General features: G+C 42.3%; 1 protein-coding gene across 1 annotated transcript in view; it reads left to right on the top strand.

Moving 5' to 3' along the window:
* The window catches only part of LOC138279857 (cytosolic non-specific dipeptidase-like), a 124,067-nt gene that overhangs the window by 85,872 nt on the left and 14,729 nt on the right, over positions 1–23,466 (top strand). The window contains exon 7 of the mRNA XM_069219436.1: positions 10,712–10,872. Within this exon, the coding sequence (XP_069075537.1) occupies positions 10,712–10,872 (161 nt within the window). The remainder of the gene's footprint in view (positions 1–10,711; positions 10,873–23,466) is intronic.

Genomic DNA, 23,466 nt, shown 5'->3' with positions numbered 1-23,466 from the left:
CATAGAAACCCTCCACAAACTAGGTTTCTCAATCAACTACACAAAATCACATCTTCAACTGTGTCAAACACAGCAATACTTAGGGGACACAATCAACGCAGCAAAAGGGATTGCCACTCCAAGTCCACAAAGAGTACAGGCATTTCACAATGTAATACAGGCCATGTCTCCAAGACAAAAGATACAAGTCAAAATGGTGATGAAACTCCTAGGCATGATGTCATCATGCATAGCCATTGTCCCAAACGCAAGGTTGCACATGCGGCCCTTACAACAGTGTCTAGCATCACAATGGTCACAGGCACAGGGTCAACTTCTAGATCTAGTGTTGATAGACCGCCAAACATACACCTCGCTTCAATGGTGGAACAATATAAATTTAAACCAAGGGCGGCCTTTCCAAGACCCAGTGCCACAATACGTAATTACGAGGGATGCTTCCATGATAGGGTGGTGGGCACACCTCAATCAACACAGCATCTAGGGGCAATGGGACAATCAGCAAAGACAGCTTCACATAAATCACCTAGAACTACTGGCAGTATTTCTAGCGTTAAAGGCATTTCAACCCATAATAAGCCACAAACACATTCTTGTCAAAACAGACAACATAACAACGATGTATTACCTAAACAAACAGGTAGGAACACACTCAACACAGTTGTGTCTCCTGGCACAGAGAATATGGCATTGGGCGATTCACAACCGCATTTGCCTAATAGCACAGTTTATTCCAGGGATTCAGAATCAGTTAGCAGACAATCTCTCTCGGGATCACCAACAAGTCCACGAATGGGAGATTCACCCCCAACTACTAAACACTTACTTCCAAAGTTGGGGAACACCACAAATAGACATATTTGCAACAAAAGAAAAAGCAAAATGCTAAAACTTTGCATCCAGGTACCCACAAGATCAATCTCAGGGCAATGCGTTATGGATGAGTTGGTCAGGGATATTTGAATACGCTTTTCCCCCTCTCCCACTCCCTCCATATCTGGTAAACAAATTGAGTCAAAACAAACTCAAACTCATACTAATAGCACCAACTTGGGCAAGACAACCTTGGTACACAACACTACTAGACCTCTCAGTAGTGCCTCATGTCAAACTGCCAAACAGACCAGATCTGTTAACTCAACACAAACAACAGATCAGACACCCAAATAAAGCATAGCTGAATCTAGCAATTTGGCTCCTGAAGTCTTAGAATTCGGACACTTAGACCTTACACAAGAATGTATAGAAGTCATAAAACAAGCTAAGAAACCAACCACTAGGCATTGCTATGCAAATAAGAGGAAAAGATTTGTTTATTATTGCCATAATAATCAAATTCAACCCTTACACGCATCTGCCAAAAACATCGTAAGCTACCTACTACATTTGCAAAAGTCAAAGCTAGCTTTTTCATCCATTAAGATACATCTTACCGCAATTTCAGCATATCTGCAAATTACCCACTCGACTTCACTATTTAGGATACCAGTCATAAAATCATTTATGGAAGGCCTAAAGAGAATTATACCACCAAGAACACCACCAGTTCCTTCGTGGAACCTCAACATTGTCTTAACACGACTCATGGGTCCACCTTTTGAACCCATGCACTCTTGTGAAATGCAATACTTAACATGGAAAGTTGCATTTCTAATTGCCATCACATCTCTAAGAAGAGTAAGTGAGTTACAAGCATTTACCATACAACAACCATTTATTCAAATACACAAGCATAAAGTAGGTTTACGAACAAATCCTAAATTCTTACCAAAAGTCATATCACCGTTCCACTTAAATCAAACAGTAGAACTACCAGTGTTCTTCCCAGAGCCAGATTCTGTAACAGAAAGAGCACTACATACATTAGACATCAAAAGTGCGTTAATATACTACATTGACAGAACAAAACAAATTCGGAAAACAAAACAATTATTTGTTGCTTTCCAAAAACCTCATGCAGGAAATCCAATTTCAAAACAAGGCATTGCTAGATGGATAGTTAAATGCATTCAAACCTGCTATCTCAAAGCAAAAAGACAACTGCCTATTACACCAAAGGCACACTCAACTAGAAAGAAAGGTGCTACTATGGCCTTTCTAGGAAACATTCCAATGACTGAAATATGTAAGGCAGCCACATGGTCTACGCCTCATACGTTTACCGAGCACTACTGCGTGGATGTGTTAACACAACAAGCCACAGTAGGCCAAGCAGTACTACGAACTTTGTTTCAAACAACTTCAACTCCTACAGGCTGAACCACCGCTTTTGGGGAAATAACTGCTTACTAGTCTATGCAAAGCATGTGTATCTGCAGCTACACATGCCATCGAACGGAAAATGTCACTTACCCAGTGTACATCTGTTCGTGGCATGAGACGCTGCAGATTCACATGCGCCCACCCGCCTCCCCGGGAGCCTGTAGCCGTTTCGAAGTTGATCTTGAACATTTGTAAATTTGTAAATATATCACTTTAAACCACATTATGTGCATACATATTTACTCCATTGCATGGGCACTATTACTATAATACACAATGCCCCCTGGAATCTTGTTGTATATGGAAAAGTTTCAGGGTAATCAATCAAGCAAGGGCCGTGAAAAGAAAGTGTCATAGAATCATTGAAAGTGTTTAGCATGTTAAGAACCGCTGGACAGATTTACACCAAATATGGCAGAAAGGTACTTTTTGTCCCTTTTTTTTTTTTTTTTTTTTTTTTTTTTTTGTGGTGTATTTTCGTTAAGTAGATTTGGAGAAATTAAAGAAAATCCAAATTTGTATATATATAGGATTGTGATGAATTTGCAAATGCTGCTGATCTCGTGCAGTGGTCTGATTGGCTGCCATCTCTTCAACCAGTGAAGCATATATATATATATATATATATATATATATATATATTTTTAATTCACAGCGAAAATTGCAAATATTTGTGAATTTTTGCTTTGAATAAATTTTTTTTTTTAAAAAGCCAGTGTCCTGTGATTGCTTTCCATTTAGCTCCCAGGGACCAAATCCCGGAGGCATTCATAAAATATAGGGGAGGCACAGGGGCCCCCTCGTAGGGCTTATCAAAGCCCCGGGGATCACCTCCTCGCTGGGGCCAAGAGTATTATAGTATGCAGGGGAAAGAGTGCATGCTGCTCCTGCACCCCGGGGACCGCCACATTCCAGGGGGCAAATCCAAAATCTTTGCGGGTGCCTACGTGCCCCCCTACAGCCCCTGGTACTGCCACCTCCCCAGGACAATTAATCTAATGTATTGGTTGGGGGTGGCGGGTTATCTATCACGAACCCCTGACCCATTGGACCACCACCTCCCTGGGGCAAAATTGAATGAAGGGGGGGGGGGGAGTCCCTTGCAGCCCCCTGCAGCCCCCCTCGTGGAGCAATACGTGGCCCTGTGGACCACCACCCCTCAAGGCCTGCTCCTGCTACCTCCCAAGGTGCCCACCCTTGGGAGGTAGCTATTTGCTTTTGCTTGGTGGGAGCTGACATCCTCCGTCAGGCAAAAGAAAACATAATTCCGCTTTTAGCAAGCAGGAGTTTTCATCTCTCCTTGCAACCAAACATGCTTGCAGGGAAAAGAATTAGAACATTGCTCCCGCAAGCAGGAAGCTGCTAGTTACAGCAACTCCTTCTTGTGGAAGCAATGCCATCTCCTGCAGGATACAGGGAGCCGGCTAGGACATGGCGGTCCTGGCACTTTCATTCTCTCTCACACTTTCTTGCTCTCTCACGCCCCATGAGAGAGAGAGAGAGAGACTGAGAGAGACCGAGACCTTACTAGAGCAGCTCTCCACTTAAATTGGGAACTTCCCAGAGTTCTCCAGTCCAAAGCTGTAATACTGTGCCTGGAGTGGTAAATGGCTTTTGTCATTTTACAGCTCGGCGAGGATGACCCTATGTCAATCCTATGCTTAAAGATTTTGCTGTACAAATGGCAAAAGACTTTGTCACTATCTAGCTCGGCGAGGATAGCACTTTGTGCTGATCCTATGCTTAAAAACTTTGCTAGATAAGCAGACATTTGAGGTGAGCAAATCTAGAGTGTCACTGGTGTTGCAGAGTGCTCCTTACTAGAGCAGCTCTCCACCTAAATTGGGAACTTCCCAGAGTTCTCCTTTGTTTTTTGCATAACTCTAACCCCAAAAGGGCCTTGGGGGGGGGAGGGGGGTGTATATGTGTGTGTGTGTATATATATATATATATATATATATGTATATATATATATATATATATATATATATATATATATATATATATGTATATATATATATATATATATATATATATATATATATAATCTTTAACCTCCATTTCGATGAAGGTACAGACAACCTTTAACTGGAATGTAACAAGTTCTTCCAGTGAGATGAGATGATATATATATATATATATATATATATATATATATATATATATATATATATTATTTATTTATTTTTGGGTAATAGGACTAAGTAGTGTATTCTAAAGCACTCCGGGCAGTAACTTTAGTAAAACAGCAGAGTTCTCCCAATATATATTTTGGGAACAGTGGTGATTTTTAGCAAATAACACAATCTAAAACATAATGGGATTTAAAAAAAAAAAAATCAACACAGGAGTTTTAACTTCGTCCCTGGTATATATTTAGAACATTGATACTAAAAGTCTACTTATAAAGCATTCTGTAACATTAGTCAGAATGTTATAAGATTCAAAGATGACTATACAGGCTTTCGCCAAATTTCCCAGATACATCGTAAATTGCCATTTTCATATGAGCAGCAATATGTAATGTGAACAGTACATGTTGCTTTACGACTGTGTTTATGCTTTCTTCCATTTCCGGTAGAGTTTTGTCTTGGTGCACAGTTTCTTGACAGAGCACTTTGAAACCTCTCTGGTCTTGATGGTGGTAACAATTTGAGGATGAGTCTATGGGGCATTTTGATTTTCAGCGGTTGAATCACGTGTCTGTCTCAGCACACTCAAAATCGAAAGATATACTTAAAAGAAAAACAAACTACCAGTGCCTAAATCCAACACTGAATGACATGAGCACACCTAATGTGACAGCACTTGCCCCCTGTCAGCATCCCTAGTAAGAATGAATTCCAGTTAGAAGCAGGTAATGCCAGCCTGCTCATGGCCAGACACAGATCTGGCAAGCTGTTATTGCCCAATAGTAAGTTTGGCCAACCTTCCCATGCCTAGCCACCTGTGCAACAGAAATTTCCAGTTTCCACATTACAACCAATGGATACAAATAGACTCCACATGCCAAGCAATTGACATGAATAAATTCTATTTTTTCCAAAACATGTTTGTCCATCCTTCACCTGTTGTGCAACCAGTATGGGCAGTTCCCAGTAGCATGAATCTATAATTTCCATATCATCTTTACCTATCCCCATCCCTTCTTCCTCCCTGCTATGCCATTCTCTAGCGCCCACCAGCTTTTTCTCTTGGGTGAGGAAGAGTGGGAGGGAGGTTGTGGCATGTGTGGGAGCAGAACACCAAACACCAAAAAATTGAGGACACCCTAAATGAAAAACTGAATTTGTACTTCAAGCAGTTCCGCTCCTTTCCTGATCTTGTGATAAGACACAACATCCCCTTCAACAGACCCAACATTAGTTTAGCAGAGTTTCAAATAAGAACTGAGACCACTCAATAACTGAGTTCTAGAGCGGAGCAAAGTTAAATCTCTATTACAAAATTCTCAGAAAGTAGCAATACAGAAAAAATGCCAAATATTGTCACGAAGGCTCAAATACAGATTACATAGTCAGAAATCTGAAATATTCTAAGTCCCAAATGAGCAGCAAAATTCGTAAGAAATCGTACAGGATCCTTAAAGTAAATCCGAAAAATCTCTTATAGAACAAACACGAGTAGCACAGGAAAATCTTTTGAAATTTTTCAAATTCACAAGGAAAGTGAAAACGTCTTTAGCTCACTCCCAAAACCAGAGGGGATTTATACACAATTTCTGCATATTTAATTAGCAAAAACTACAGTCTCACAGTGGTATTATTGGTGATAACCAACATTGGGCAAATCCGAAAATGCTACATAATGTCATAAGCTCATAGCACTAACCCAATTATAAGTATGAGTCAAGCAGCCTCAGCAGCGCATTGATGCAGAAAGTTCGGTGAAAACGCAACATTTTTAAACACTACTCAATGCAATAGTAGAAGAGTGTTAACTCTGCCGCAGATCTCAAGCGGAAGAGTACTTGGACAGTCTTGTTACATCAGAACACTAAAATGTCCATTCACAATACATGTACGTTAGGAAAATAACCACTACGTCACAGTGTTCTTTGCTCTGGGAAGAGGGGGGAAGATGCCCAGGGGGACTAGACGGGAGGGGAAATGAGCAGAAGTGATTTAACACTATCCAAAGAGCATCCATGTTAACTAATATGGCTTCTTGCAAAAAAAGTGGCTTAACAAAATTACATCAATAAACCCACTTCCACATGTTCAGGTAAACTCATTTTAACTAACATTTGTGGTCAGGATCCATCATAAAAATCTTAAAATGTATTGTTACCCATAATTGCACATCAGAAAAGTCTTTAACACGTGTCGGCCAGCCAGCACTTCAGCCCACTAAGAGTGGTCGTGGTAAATCAAGCAACCAGGCTTTATCTATGGGGACACACAGAAACAAGCATCATGGCAGCATCTGTAAACTAATAGCTATCTTCTGTCCTGCTAATTCTGTAATATCAGAAACGTCTGGCTAATACATATCCTTCAGAAGTACTAGAAATAGCTGCCTTAGGAGGGTGAGGAGCATCACACTACAGTGAAAGGTTCCTTGTCACAACGAGTACCGCTTACCTTTTTTGGCATTAATTAACGTTTTTCACAGACTGCCGTATTTAGCAATGCCCACTGCAGGCCAGCATGTTCATCATCCTTCTTGGCAGCAACCTGATGGACCTAACCACACGCTGAAATATTCAAGCCACACCATTGATGCACGCTGGCATACTACATTAACACTCTGGCAAATAATGACCACAATTCTGCTGATTATTTTATTTTTTGAAACATTAAATCACACAGTAGGGGGCACCCTATTCTGGAAAATGTATTTTTCATGATGCAATTGTTCCTAAAATGTTTCGAGAGAGAGAGAACGAACACCAAGTTCTTCTGAGCGAGGGTGACTCTGCTTGCATGGTGCAGTGTATTGATGATAGGTATTTATTTTTGCTAGGATTTGTTTTATATTCTATAGCAGCTCTACGTGATCGGGGTATTACTTAACATTTTTTATGGGTATTGCAGCCCAGACTGTAATTATTTAAATGCTGACCAGAAGTGAATTGAATTGCATTGTCCCGTTAGTAGAGGGCGGATTTCTTCAAAACAGGAAAGCAGAATCGTTCAGTAGAAAAGCTTCCAGGTTCCATGTGGAACTGCATTACAGTATGTTATTGCTGCGGCTATTGTGAGAAAGCAAAGGTAACTTACTTTATTCCCTCCTTAGTTCATGGTTTTTATTTGCTGAGGTAGGTCATGTTTGTTTTGCCGAAGCCCAATTTCCTTCATCCATTCCCGTATCCAAAGAATCGCCTGCTACCAGATAGGAATGTTCACAGAAAGAAAGAAGAAAATGTTCAGTTCTTGAGGACCGAGTTCTCTTTACTGGCAGCACTCCCAGTTGGCTCCAGGGTGCCAAGGATGTTGGGATCAGTTGTACTTAAATCAGATGGCAGAGCTTCTGAGGCTAAACCTGGAAAAGAAAGAGGAGAAGGGAATGGCTACATGGTTGTTGTTAATTACGAATCCGAGTCAAAGAGAAGACTTAAATAGTTAGTCTAGATCACAGAAATAACAGCTGACTTCCCCTTAAGTGATCTGTGATAGATGTGAGCTCAAGCGCAAAAAAAAATAAAAATTGATGGATTGATGTTAAAAGAATGATTCTATCAAAAGAAAATGAAGATCGAAGTCTTTGCTTTTGAGATCAATTAGGCCAAGGTAATAACGGGACGGTAAGTTTGAGTAAAGACCCTTTTTTGAGGCTGCAAACTTAGATTTTACTTTTTAGGTACTGTGAACATGAGTGTTGGGGGGCCCCCTTCCTTTTTACTTCTCCCTGACCCTGGAAGAGTTTTAGCCAACCTAGTGTGCGGTTTACTTCCCCATTTTCCCTGGCAATTAATTTACTGTTTAAAATCCCCGCCTATATTTGGGTCTGTCAGAGGCAACTTTTTAAGATATAATGGTGAGGCAAAACAACTTGAAATGTATAGTCATCCGAAAGCACGACTGCAGCCGAAGTATTTAGTAAAAATGGTCTCTGGGGCTGCAATGGATTGCTTTTCTCACAACTCTGAGTATCATGTACAGCTGACCCTTTACACCCTCCGGAATTTGTAGACACAAGATGGAGAAATCCTGAGTCAGACCTAAAGCTGGTGCTCTTGCAGGATGGCTATCCAATGCCATACATCCTGAGCTGCCTACAGACCAGAAAAAAGATTGTTGAACACAAAGCAAGAGCATCTGAGGCCGCGTGAAGGGTTAAACACACCTTCAGGTTGGTACAGATTTTTGGGGGAACTTCTGAGATGTCTTTAAATGGGGTGTACTTTAGTGCTTTTTCATCTGCTGCACTTCTGACGAGTTAACAGAATTTCTCTTTTACAGCATAGTTTTCATCATGCCATTGTGGCCCAGAAGGAGCGCAATGCACTGTAATAGCCCGCGTCTGCCTTAACTCTACATCCAACCGCTCTTAAACCTTCTATTGACTGTGAAATTGGCTTGTTTTTTGGGACTTTTTAAATGATAAACCACCCGACAGGCTTTTAATTAATAAAATTGTTTAGTGTGGATGCCTATCTTTTAAATGTAATTTTTTTTCAGTGCTTAAATGATTAGTCCTGAGTTTTAACATTTGTAATAGAGGTGTCATAGTAATCAGTGCAAACTAAACCATTACTAGTCAAACATAGCTTGTGCTTTAGGGCTTGCATGACAGGCAGTTATATGTGGATCAGTTGTTACTAATTCTTAAACTTACATTGAGAGGTTTTGGCTCCACCTCATGCTACTTGCTGTCTAGTTTATAATTCTGCCCTGTACGAAGTGCTTTCGTTGGATTGCACATAGTACTGTTTCATATCCCAGAAGTATGGTCCGTCACCACACTATAACATTCCGTTTGTAATCCCCTATATGCATTGTATACCTAAAGCAATCCTTTTTTGCTACTCTTTCTCAGCATTGACAAAGCCAAATGTTTTGGTTTTAATATACCTGTGTGCATGCTCGTGTTGGAACATTAAAGCCAGGATTGTTGATTTTGCCAGTGCCTGTTTAGATAAGAAATCATGTGCCCAAAAGTCAGTCTGCCGAAGCAATATTTTACGACCGACATGAAGGTAAAGTAATTTGTAAAATTAACTTCAAATGCTAATGGGGAAAAAAAGAAAAAAGATCTGCTTGCTGTTTTCTGTGTGTCATCCCATGTCTTACACTCATGCTAATCCCTGCGCTGCCACCCGACGGAGGTGCTTATTCAGAAAACATGTTGAATCACTATAAAACTGCTGAAACCTGGCTAAAAGAAGTGGGTTGTGAAGAGTTATGTAGTGCAGAGTACTGATGTGGGAAAAAGAGGGTAACATGAGTCACCTGGGAAGGCCTGCAAGATTGCAGTGGGATCTGAAGTGGGTTATGTTCACCTTCCTTTGTCTTTGTAGCTTTAGATGAAGTTACTCCATTTAGAATTTCACTGGTTTAATGTGGGTTAATTCCTTGTAGCAATGTAATATGAGAATGCTAATTTATTTTATTAGTAGTACTTTTTACGTGGCGCTTTTCTTACATACTGTGATGGGGCAACATGTAAGTAACAAATAATTAAATCCAGGAACTCAAACATTACAAAGGACATGGTTAACAAACGAAGATGGGAGATGGTAATCTAGGACCAGTAATAAAACTATAGGAACCTTTGCAGATGTCTTACAGGTTTGACGTGTAAAAAGAGAATAGGGTGGGGATTAAAATAATGAGTCAGGGTAAGTGCTGAGCAGTTGTGTAGTGCGGAACAATGTTTCTAACACCAGTTAGATTTTATGGCTTGTCAAAACATGGCAGCCACCCAAAGGCCAATGGAAAGATGTGGGGAACTTGGAAGTAATCCATGTTGGTGATGGCTTGAGTTGGGGGAGCAAGACTTTTCAAGACGGTAAGATCTTCAGTAGGTATGGGTGGGTTGACCCCACTAGCATATACAGTCTTGGTGCAGATTAGCATCCCTTCATTTACTATCCATAGGGAGCTTGTCAATACATGATCTCAGTGAAAGCTTGGGGCTACTGTGAAGGTTGCCCCATAAAACAGGATTGGATCTGGGCATGATTCTTTAGACTGATATCGGCTTTTGGAGTTTTTTTCTTTTTCTTTTTTTTTTTTAGGTGGGGGTGGGTTATTCTGGTTATAGATTATCAGATAAACTTTGCTACATTGCCCGCTTGCTTGGAGCTGGCCCACCATGCAGTCAGGACTATAACATGATTTATTGTTTGAAAATGAAGGAATTGCTAGTGCAGCCCTCTTGTTCCTGCCCCTGTGTATACAGCTCTATCCACACCTTTGTTACACTTTTCAGAGAGAAGTGGAAATTGTTACCCTTGTTTACTTTCAGTAAAATAAATTCCATGTTTGTGCTTTGTGTTTTAAAGATTCACTGGTTGACAGGAAAGGAAAAATCCTGATCCCGGGTATCTATGAGGCTGTGGCACCCCTCAGCAAGGATGAGGAGAAAATTTATCAGGCAATAGATTTTGACCTGCAAGACTACACTAGTGACATTGGTGCAAAACAACTGCTTCACAATACCAAGGTACTGTAATTTGTTTATAAAGACGGTGGGTTTTGTTGCTTCTTACTGTTTTGTCGCCTTTTGACAATGCCTGAAGAATTTGTGGGTTTTATACATTTGGTACAAGAATTTTGACACGCTGAATGTTGCGAAGGGCCCCAATATTTGCACAAGAGAGATGCTAATATTTCGTTTTTTTAATAGCACATATCCAATTGTCTCATATTTTGGAAGAGGAAGTGTTGCTTCAGATTTATTGTGCTGAGATTCACGATTTGTCAGGCTAATGGTGTTAATTAAATTCTCTTAGAAGTTATTTCATTTTCTTTGTGAGCAGGTTTTGTGAAATCAAACCCAAAGCCATTGATTTTGGGCAAAAGGCTTGTAAACATAGATGTGTTGAAACCTGTATTATTTAAAATTGTGAAAGCGGTTTGATATATAATATAGTTTTTATTCTCCACAATAAGTAGAGGATACTCAACCAGATACAGAAAACAGACCTAAACCTGCTGATTTTACACTGTGCTTTAAGGCAGTGATGCTCTATGGCTCAACAGGGAAAGGACTGCAAACTCCATTAGCACAATTAGGCCCACAATCTGCTTCGACAGATGCCTTGTTTTCTAGAACAGAAGTTAATCATTGACGTTATTTAGTTGAGCACCCCCTTCTTATTTTTCTCTTCTGCCATTTGTCTGTTCTCCCTCTCCTCCTTTCACCCCCCACCCATCCCTCTCCCCTCCCTCCTCTTCCCTTTGCCCCAGCTAGCTTGTTTCCTATTGTCTACCCCAGGGTGGTGAATCCTTGTTCGCCTGTCCTCCCGCTGCTTTCCTATAGTGCCCTCAAGCCCTGGGTTTGTTGAGCTACTGCACCATTGTATCATACGCTGCACCATATTTTCCGTTATGTTTTATTTATATGCTAGACCCAAATAAAGAATTTTAAAACAAAGTCGATCCCAATCAAGACGGTGATGGTGGCTACTTCTTTTTCAGACATCGCTTCCTCGAACAGTGCAAATGATCATGAAACTGTTGGGGGTACTATGGCCTCTTGAATTAACATAGTGCTGCACACTTGGCTTCACATGCACCCACTACAGGAGTGTCTGTCACACAATTGTTACAAGTGATGAGCCAATGGGAACATCTAGTGCCGATAGAGCCGGAGTTAAGCACATTCTCACATGGTGGAACTACAAGAACATGTTGACCAGCCCATTTGTGGGCTCTTGGGCACAGGTGGCCATTATCTCAGATGCTATACTCAAGGGGATCAGGAACTCATCTGCACAATAGGACTGTTCACAGTGCCTGGCTGCAAGAGCAATAAAAGTGTTATATCAACTTGAAAGAGCCGATGGTGTTTCAAGGGAACTGAAAATTTTGCTTTAATTAAAAAAAAAAAAAATCCTAATTAAGGCAGACAATACAACCTCCATCTAGACACAAAGGGTACTTTCTCAACCCAGCTATCAGCTGTGGTCCAGTCGATTTTGGCACGATTCGTCCTCAGTTCCAGCTCATAGTAGAGCATCTGCTGTGGATGGACAGCGACTTTACAGAAGTAGTAAGCAGGATGCATCATCAAGTACATTGAGACGAATCCTCCCAGTACTTCAGTAGTACTTTCAGAGATGGAGGATGCATGTGGTCGATCTGTTCGCCGCTCCAAAAAATGCAAAATGCCCAAGGGTCACCTCCAGGTACCCACACACACAGTCCGTGTGGGTGCCCTGGTTAGGGGTATGTTCTTATGCTTTTTCTCCACTACTTCTGATCCGTTACGTAGTGAGATGGCTCAAGCTGATGTCCATGACGCACCTTCCCATCGCACAAATGTGATATACACAGCCTCAGTACTACGTGCTTCTGGAAATGCCTACCCACCTACATGGGAAGATTCCTTTCTGAGCAGATTTTCTGTCCAAGCATCACAGTTAAACAAGGTATCCAAATGTCAAGGAAGGGAATTATGTTATTTACTGAAGTCCTAGCGTTGGGGTACATCCGACTCATGCTGATCCTGTGCGAGCAATGCAAGCCTACCATATGAGTAGTAAAGTAGAAATATTTTTTTCATTATTGCATAAACAGACTTCACTTCTGAAAGCAATGGTGCAAGAAAATGTATGTGTAACACTGTGATAAAGCAGAGCTGGCATTTTCATTCATTAGACAGTTTGGCAGCAGCTGCTTACATGCACAGAAGGCAACCTAAATCTCTATTTTAAAAATTCCAGTCTTCAAAGTATTCGATGATGGTGTTAAGAGGGTAATTCCTCCAAAGACACTGCTGGTCCCTACGTAAGACCTCAGTGACATCCTCTCTAGACTCCTGGAGCCTTCGTTAAGCCTTTTGAAGTTATCCGAAATGCAATATGTCTCTTGGAAGTTAGCATTTGTAGTGGGAATCACTTCTTTCGAAGGGGCTGTGAGTTGCAGACCCTAACAGTAGATGAGCCTTTCATCCACATTCACAGGGATAGAGATTTCCTTATCCTGTCAAAGGTGGTTCTCGTTTTTACCTCAGTCGAGCCATTAAGTTGGCATTTTTTCTCAACCTGAGATTTGCAAGACAAGGCATCTCTTTGTTGCTAAGCACTGTTTGCAAAATCTTATTTCAGAGTCTGGTCTTGTGAGATTAATAGTTAAATGCACTCAAGTATTTTATGATAAGGCATAGTTAACGCTGCATTCTATGCCTATAGTGCATTCAACTACAAATATAGGAGCTACAATGACTCCTAGGTAACATATCACTAGCAGCCATATGAAAGTCTGCTATAGAGTCAACACCTGATACGTTCACTTGGCATTATTGTATATATTCAAGCTTGTGAGGAGGTTTGAGTCAGACTGTACTTGGAACATTATTCCAAACCTTTACTTCATCCGCTCGCTAGACACTGCCTTGTAGGGGGCAGTGTATGCTACTTTATTGTCTATGCAGACCATGCGATCTACAGCAGCACATGTAACAGACAGAAAATGTTACTTACCCTGTAGCTATTGGTTTGTATGCTGTAAATGTACCCTCACCTGACCCAAGCACATGCTTTGGATGTTTTTTTGCATAAATTCATTAACAGTGTACATGTATTGTTCTGCTTCTCTGTACCCCATTTGCCCACTTCGCCCCCCATTGTGTGGGGAACAGTTTGAGGTGGAGTGTTCGACCTGGTGTATTGTGGGTTTGGGGGCAGGACCATGAGTTATCTCAAAAGAGAAAGTTATAATTCGAAGAAAAGCAACTTGCACTGTCTGCTTCCAAAACAAGAAGGCAAAAGTATTACAACATTTGGTTCTACAGAAGTACAAGCTACAGACCGATAGATACCAGGTAAATAACAATTTTCATTTGTTGATTTTAATAAATGTGTTGTTGTGCTTTTAGGTTGTTAACTATTGGTATACATATTATGATGTCAAGCATGGTATTTGGTGTGTAGCAAGTTTTGGTTTGCATAGCTGTTGTGCGAGTTCTAGATTATGGGGATAACCATGGAAGGCCAATTTAAATATTTTTTTCACTCAATTCCTAATCAGCACTGTACATAAACTGTCATTTATTTAAAGTGGATTGCGGCTTTTTTTGAGGATGTAGTACAGTCAACTTCTACAACGCGTGCACAGTGGAGTTTTGCATTCACCTAACCTCCTTGAGAGGCCAATCCTTGCTACATTCGGTAAGGCACTTTGCTCAACCGTCTGTGAGCTGACAACTCTTGCAGAACATGGCGAAAGCCTTCATAGAAGCAACCCTTTTTATTGAGTCTATTTTTATTGAGTCTTAACCATTTTTTAGCGGGATGTCAGAGATAACTATCTAATATATATATATATATATATATATATATATATATATATATATATATATATATATATGTGTGTTCGATGGCATGTGTAGCTGCAGGTACACATGCTTTGCTTTGCACATCCCGCCATCTAGGGTTGGGCTCGGAGTGTTACAAGTTGTTTTTCTTCGAAGAAGTCTTTTCGAGTCACGAGATCGAGGGACTCCTCCCATTTCGGCTCCATTGCGCATGAGCGTCGACTCCATCTTAGATTGTTTTCTTTCCGCCATCGGGTTCGGACGTGTTCCTTTTCGCTCCGCGTTTCGGTTCAGAAAGATAGTTAGAATCTCAGAAAATTTGATGGTATTGTTTGCGTTCGGTATCGGGTTAGTTACAACAGATCGACACCGATATTTTGAGGAGCCCCGGTGGCCCTTTGTGTTTTTTTCGATCCCCCGTCGGGGCCTGGTCGGCCCGACCACGTGTCTCTTCAAGGCTGATGGAACGGACCCCATTCCGCTTCTGCCCCAAATGCCACAACAAGTATCCTTATACAGATCAGCATCTGGTCTGTAACTTGTGTTTGTCTCCAGAACACAGAGAAGATACTTGTGAAGCCTGTCGAGCGTTTCGGTCAAGGAAGACATTAAGAGACCGAAGAGCAAGAAGACTGCAAATGGCGTTGGCGCCGACAGGACAAAGACACTTCGAGGAGGAAGAAGAAACCTTCTCCATCCAGGAGTCAGACTCGGACTAGCTCGATCCCGAAGAAACGCCTAAAACCGTGAGTAAGACGTTGCACACAACTCACGACAAGACCACAAAAGCCCAGGGGACGCCACTGCCAACAGTCCATGGCTTAACCCGAAAATTAAGTGACCGATCATCGGCACCGAAAAAGGGCACGCATGTGTCGAAGTCATCCGACTCCGGTCGAGATACTACACATAGCAACCTCGACCCCGAGACAGCGGATCCGAGCAAGTTCGGCACCGAGAGGGCAGAACCGAATCAAGTCGGCACCGAGAGACCAGGACGCCGAAAGTAAAGAAAGTGTCGTCTGAGCCGAAAAAGGCTACCGAAAAGGTTTCCATTCTGAAACATCCAGCCTCGGAACCGAAATCCAGTTCCTACACAGAGGAACAGGGACTGTCCTCACAAATGCAAGGACATAAGTTCGGACAAGAACTAGAGTCAATGGAGCCAGACTACACTCAAAGAAGGCTCCACATCCAAAAGGACACAGGGAAGATAAGTACTCTTCCACCAATTAGGATGAAAAGAAGACTTGCCTTTCAAGAAAAGGACAAGCAGCCACAGGCAAAGGTGGCAAAACAAACCACTCCGCCACCATCTCCACCACCAACGCACACATCACCGGTAGCCACTCCACCACTGATGCAATCCCCAACTCATACTGGAATGAGTCAGGATGATTCCGACGCATGGGATCTTTATGATGCGCCGGTGTCAGATAACAGCCCAGACTGTTACCCGGCGAGGCCGTCGCCACCTGAGGACAGTACAGCCTACACACAGGTGGTGTTAAGAGCAGCAGCATTTCATAATGTCACCTTGCACGCAGAACCTATTGAGGATGACTTTTTGTTTAACACACTGTCCTCCACTCATAGCCAATACCAAAGCTTACCTGTGCTCCCTGGAATGCTAAAACACTCAAAACAGGTGTTTCAGGAGCCCGTGAATGGCTGGGCCATTACTCCAAGAGTGGAGAAAAAGTACAAGCCACCATCAACAGACCCTGTATATATTACGCAGCAATTAACACCAGACTCTGCGGTAGTAGGGGCAGCTCGCAAGAGAGCAAACTCTCACACCTCGGGAGACGCACCACCTCCAGACAAGGAGAGTCGCAAATTCGACGCTGCGGGGAAAAGGGTTGCAGCACAAGCGGCCAACCAATGGCGCATTGCCAATTCACAAGCACTGCTGGCAAGATATGACAGGGCTCATTGGGAAGAAATGCAGCATTTCATTGAACACTTACCCAAAGAGTTTCAAAAAAGGGCACAACAGGTGGTGGAGGAAGGACAAAGTATCTCAAATAATCAGATACAGTCAGCAATGGATGCAGCAGATACAGCTGCTAGGACAGTAAATACAGCAGTAACCATTAGGAGACACGCATGGTTGCGTACGTCAGGATTCAAGCCGGAAATACAACAAGCCGTGCTGAATATGCCTTTTAACGGACAGCAGTTGTTTGGGCCGGAGGTGGACACTGCTATCGAAAAACTTAAAGACACTGATACGGCCTAAGCCATGGGCGCACTCTACTCCCCACAGAGCACAGACACATTTCGCAAAACACTGTTGAGAGGGGGGTTTCGAGGACAAACTATATAACCCACAACCTCACAAACAAGGCCCACTTATCAGAGCCAGTATCAGCGGGGAAGTTTTCGGGGACAATATAGAGGGGGACAATTCCAAAAGAGTAGAGGGAAGTACCAAAGTCCCAAAACTCCTCAAAACAAGCAGTGTCTTCCACGTCACAAATCCCCAACACAACACCTGTTGGGGGGAGACTAACTGAATTTTACAAACATTGGGAGGAAATAACTACAGACACTTGGGTCCTAGCAATGATCCAGCATGGTTATTGCATAGAATTTCTCAAATTCCCTCCAAACGTCCCAACGAAAACACACAATATGTCAAAACAACACATGGATCTTCTAGGACTAGAGGCCCAAGCGCTGCTACAAAAAGGAGCAATAGAATTAGTACCAATTCAACAAAAAGGAACAGGAGTTTACTCTGTATTTTCTCATACCCAAAAAGGACAAGACTCTAAGACCTATATTAGATCTCAGAACATTAAATACCTACATCAAATCAGATCACTTTCACATGGTGATATTACAGGACGTAATCCCACTGCTCAAACAACGAGTCTACATGGCAACACTAGACCTAAAGGATGCATATTTCCATATACTGACACATCCTTCACACAGAAAATACTTAAGGTTTGTATTCCAAGGGGTACATTACCAATTCAAGGTGCTGCCATTCGGAATAACAACTGCGCCAAGAGTTTTCACAAAATGCCTGGCAGTAGTAGCTGCACATATCAGAAGGCAGCAAATACATGTGTTCCCGTACCTAAACGATTGGTTAATCAAACCCAACACGCTCGAACGGTGTTCACAACACACAAAGTACGTCATAGAAACCCTTCACAAACTAGGTTTCTCAATCAATTACACAAAGTCACACCTTCAGCCGTGTCAGACACAGCAATAGTTAGGGGTGACAATCAACACAACAAAAGGGATTGCCACTCCAAGTCCACAAAGGATACAAGCATTTCACAAAGCAATACAGGCCATGTATCCAAAACAGAAGATACAGGTCAAGATGGTGATGAAACTACTAGGTTTTATGTCCTCATGTATAGCCATTGTCCCAAACTCCAAATTATACATGCGGCCCTTACAACAGTGCCTAGCATCACAATGGTCACAGGCACAGGGTCAACTTCTAGATCTAGTGTTGATAGACCGCCAAACATACATCTCGCTTCTATGGTGGAACAATATAAATTTAAACCAAGGGCGGCCTTTCCAAGACCCAGTGCCTCAATACGTAATAACTACAGATACCTCCATGACAGGGTGGGGAGCACACCTCAATCAACACAGCATCCAGGGACAATGGGACACTCACCAAAAACAGTTTCACATAAATCACTTAGAACTACTGGCAGTATTTCTAGCGTTGAAAGCATTTCAACCCATAATAAGCCACAAGCACATTCTTGTCAAAACAGACAACATGACAACAATGTATTATCTGAACAAACCGGGAGGAACACACTCGACACAGTTGTGTCTCCTGGCACAGAGAATATGGCATTGGGCAATTCACAACCACATTCGCCTAATAGCACAGTTTATTCCAGGGATTCAGAATCCGTTAGCAGACAATCTCTCTCGGGATCACCAACAAATCCACGAATGGGAGATTCACCCCCAAATACTAAACACTTACTTCCAAAGTTGGGGAACACCACAAATGGACCTATTTGCAACAAAAGAAAACGCAAAATGCCAAAGCTTCGCATCCAGATACCCCCAGGATCAGTCTCAGGGCAATGCGTTATGGATGAGTTGGTTAGGGATATTTGCATACGCTTTTCCCCCTCTCCCACTCCTTCCATATCTGGTAAACAAATTGAGTCAAAACAAACTCATACTAATAGCACCAACTTGGGTAAGACAACCTTGGTACACAACACTACTAGACCTCTCAGTAGTGCCTCATGTCAAACTACCAAACAGACCAGATCTGTAAACTCAACACAAACAACAGATCAGACACCCAAATCCAGCATCGCTGAATCTAGCAATTTGGCTCCTGAAGTCTTAGAATTCGGACACTTAGACCTTACACAGGAATGTATGGAGGTCATAAAACAAGCTAGGAAACCAACCACTAGACATTGCTATGCAAATAAGTGGAAAAAATTTGTATATTATTGCCATAATAATCAAATCCAGTCATTACACGCATCTGCTAAAGACATTGTAAGCTACTTACTACATTTGCAAAAGTCAAAGCTAGCTTTTTCATCCATTAAAATACATCTTACCGCAATTTCATCTTATCTGCAAATTACGCACTCCACTTCATTATTTAGGATACCAGTCATAAAAGTGTTTATGGAAGGCCTAAAAGAATTATACCACCAAGAACACCACCAGTTCCTTCGTGGAACCTCAACATTGTCTTAACACAACTCATGGGTCCACCTTTCGAACCTATGCACTCATGTGAAATGCAATACTTAACATGGAAAGTTGCATTTCTAATTGCTATCACATCTCTAAGAAGAGTAAGTGAGATACAGGCATTTACCATACAAGAACCATTTATTCAGATACACAAGCATAAAGTAGTCTTGCGAACAAATCCTAAATTCTTACCAAAAGTCATATCCCCGTTCCACTTAAATCAAACAGTAGAACTACCAGTGTTCTTCCCAAAGCCATATTCTGTAGCTGAAAGATCACTACATACATTAGACATCAAAAGAGCGTTAATGTACTACATTGACCGAACAAAACAAATTCGGAAAACAAAACAATTATTTATTGCTTTCCAAAAACCTCATACAGGAAATCCAATTTCAAAACAAGGCATTGCTAGATGGATAGTTAAATGCATTCAAACCTGCTATCTCAAAGCAAAAAGAGAACTGCCTATTACACCAAAGGCACACTCGACTAGAAAGAAAGGTGCTACCAGGGCATTTCTAGGAAATATTCCAATGACTGAAATATGTAAGGCAGCCACATGGTCTACGCCTCATACGTTTACCAAACACTACTGCGTAGATGTGTTAACAGCACAACAAGCCACAGTGGGCCAAGCAGTATTAAGGACATTGTTTCAAACAACTTCAACTCCTACAGGCTGAACCACCGCTTTTGGGGAGATAACTGCTTACTAGTCTATGCAAAGCATGTGTATCTGCAGCTACACATGCCAGCGAACGGAAAATGTTACTTACCCAGTGTACATCTGTTCGTGGCATGAGTCGCTGCAGATTCACATGCGCCCACCCGCCTCCCCGGGAGCCTGTAGCCGTTTCGAAGTTGATCTTGAACATTTGTAAATATATCACTTTAAAATACATTATGTACATACATATTCACTCCATTGCATGGGCACTATTACTATAATACACAACTCCTACCTCACCCTCTGCGGGGAAAACAATCTAAGATGGAGTCGACGCCCATGCGCAATGGAGCCGAAATGGGAGGAGTCCCTCAATCTCGTGACTCGAAAAGACTTCTTTGAAGAAAAACAACTTGTAAAACTCTGAGCCCAACACTAGATGGCGGGATGTGCAAAGCAAAGCATGTGAATCTGTAGCGACTCATGCCACGAACAGATGTACACTGGGTAAGTGACATTTTCCATATATATGTTCAATGGCATGTGTAGCTACAGATACACATGCTGTGCACATCCCGGTCGAAGAAAACACTACGGGACCGTAGAGCACGAAGGCTTCAAATGGCATCGGCGCCGTCAGGACACCACAACGTCGAAGAAGAGGAGACTTTCTCCTTTGCTGACTCGGACGAGCCCGAAACGGAGCAGACGCCGAAAACCGTGAGTAAACCAGCCCCGACCAAAACTCACGCAAAAAATTATAAAGGCCCAGGGGACGCCACCGCCGGCAGGCCATGGCTTAACCCGTAAAATCGGTGACCATCCATCGGCACCGAAAAAGGCCACACACGTGTCGAAGTCATCCGATTCTGGTCGAGATCCCGGCACAGAATATACTCGACAACGAGAACCTGGCTCTGACCAGACTTGATACCGAGATACCGGCTCCGAGTTAAGTCAAACCTAAAAAAGTGGCTTCGGAGCTGAAAAAGACTGTAGAAAACGTTTTGGTTCCGAAACACCCAGCTTTGGAGCAGAAAACAAGCTCCTACTCCAAAGAACAAGGCCTTTCAGCACAATTACAAGGCCATTAATTTGGACAAGAGCTAGAAGAGGGGGAGCCAGATTATACACAAAGAAGGCTCCCTATTCAAAAGGAAACGGGGAAAATAAGAACTCTCCCTCCTATAAGGATGAAAAGGAAACTTGCTTTCCAAGACCAAGAAAAACAACCACAAGCAAAAGTGGCAAAAGCAGTAACTCCACCTCGCTCTTCGCCACAACCATCACCACACCACTCACCGCAACTGTCACCAATTGCAATCCCCCCCCCCCCTTATGATGCAATCTCCAACGCACACAGGGATGAGCCAGGATGACCCAGATGCATGGGATCTATATGATGTGCCAGTGTCAGACAATAGTCCAGACTGCTACCCAGCAAGACCATCACCATGTGAAGACAGTACTGCCTACACGCAAGTGGTGTCCAGAGCAGCGGCTTTTCACAATGTGGCACTGCATGCTGAACCCATTGAGGATGACTTTTTATTTAATACTTTGTCGTCGACACACAGTCAGTACCAAAGTCTTCCAATGTTACCAAGGATGTTGAAACACGCGAAACAAGTATTTCAAGAGCCTGTCAAAGGCAGAGCCATCACACCTAGGGTGGAGAAAAAGTACAAGCCTCCCCCTACAGACCCTGTGTACATCACGCAACAACTGACACCTGACTCAGTAGTAGTTGGCGCAGCATGTAAAAGGGCTAATTCACATACCTCTGGAGATGCACCACCACCCGACAAAGAAAGTCGAACGTTTGATGCAGCGGGGAAATGAGTTGCAGCACAAGCGGCCAATCAATGGCGCATTGCCAATTCCCAAGCTTTATTGTCCAGATATGACCGAGCTCATTGGGATGAAATGCAGCACTTTATAGAACATCTGCCCAAGGAGTTCCAAAAGCGTGCACAACAAGTGGTGGAAGAGGGCCAAAGTATCTCGAACAATCAGATACGATCGGCAATGGACACAGCGGACACAGCCACAAGAACTGTAAATACAGCGGTCACTATTCGGAGACACGCATGGCTACGCACCTCCGGGTTTAAGCCAGAGATCCAACAGGCTGTGCTTAATATGCCTTTTAATGGACAGCAGTTGTTTGGGCCGGAGTTGGACACAGCTATAGAGAAGCTGAAGGACACTGATACGGCCAAGGCCATGGGCACGCTCTACTCCCCACAGAGCAGAGGCACATTTAGGAAGACACAATTTAGAGAGTGGTTTCGGGCCCCGAAGCACAGAACCCTCAACCTCACAAACCAGACCTACATACCAGGGCCAGTATCAAAGAGGAGGCTTTCGACGACAATACAGAGGTGGACCGTTCCCTAAAATTAGAGGAAAGTTCCAAAGCCCAAAAACACCTCAAACTAAACAGTGACTTTAGTGTCGCAAATCCCCAACACACAACACCAGTGGGGGGGAGACTCACAGATTATTACCAAAATTGGGAGGAAATAACAACAGACTTGTGGGTCCTAGCCATTATCCAACATGGTTATTGCATAGAATTCCTACAACTACCACCAAATGTGCCTCCAAGAACACACAACATGTCCAAACAGCACTTGGATCTATTAGAACTAGAAGTCCAAGCGTTGTTACAAAAAGACGCAGTAGAACTGGTACCCAACCATCAGAAAGGAACAGGTGTTTATTCCCTGTATTTTCTAATACCCAAAAAGGACAAAACTCTGAGACCCATCTTAGATCTCAGAACACCTAATCTTTACATCAAATTAGATCACTTTCACATGGTGACACTTCAAGACGTAATCCCCTTGCTCAAACAACAAGACTACATGTCAACATTAGATCTCAAGGATGCGTACTTCCATATACCCATACATCCTTCACACATGAAATAATTAAGGTTTGTAATCCAAGGGGTACATTACCAATTCAAAGTGTTACCATTCGGGATAAAAGCACCAAGGGTATTTACAAAATGCCTTGCAGTAGTAGCAGCACATTTCAGAAGACAGCACATACACGTATTCCCATATTTAGACGATTGGTTAATAAAAACCAACACTCAAAAACAGTGTCTTCAACACACAAAATACGTCATAGAAACCCTTCACAAACTAGGGTTCTCAATAAACTACCTAAAATCACACTTACAACTGTGTCAAATACAACAATACTTAGGAGCAACAATCAACACAAAAAAAGGGATTGCCATTCCAAGTCCACAAAGGGTACAAGCATTCCAAAACGTAATACAAGGCATGCACCCCAACCAACAATATCAAGTAAAATTAGTGATGAAACTTCTAGGCATGATGTCTTCATGCATAGCCATTGTCCCAAACGCA

The sequence above is a fragment of the Pleurodeles waltl genome, chromosome 2_2 (assembly GCF_031143425.1).
Source record: "Pleurodeles waltl isolate 20211129_DDA chromosome 2_2, aPleWal1.hap1.20221129, whole genome shotgun sequence".
In the NCBI taxonomy this organism is placed as follows: Eukaryota; Metazoa; Chordata; class Amphibia; order Caudata; family Salamandridae; genus Pleurodeles; species Pleurodeles waltl.
Note: the sequence above shows the minus strand (reverse complement) of the source record. Positions and strands in the feature narration are given on the sequence as shown.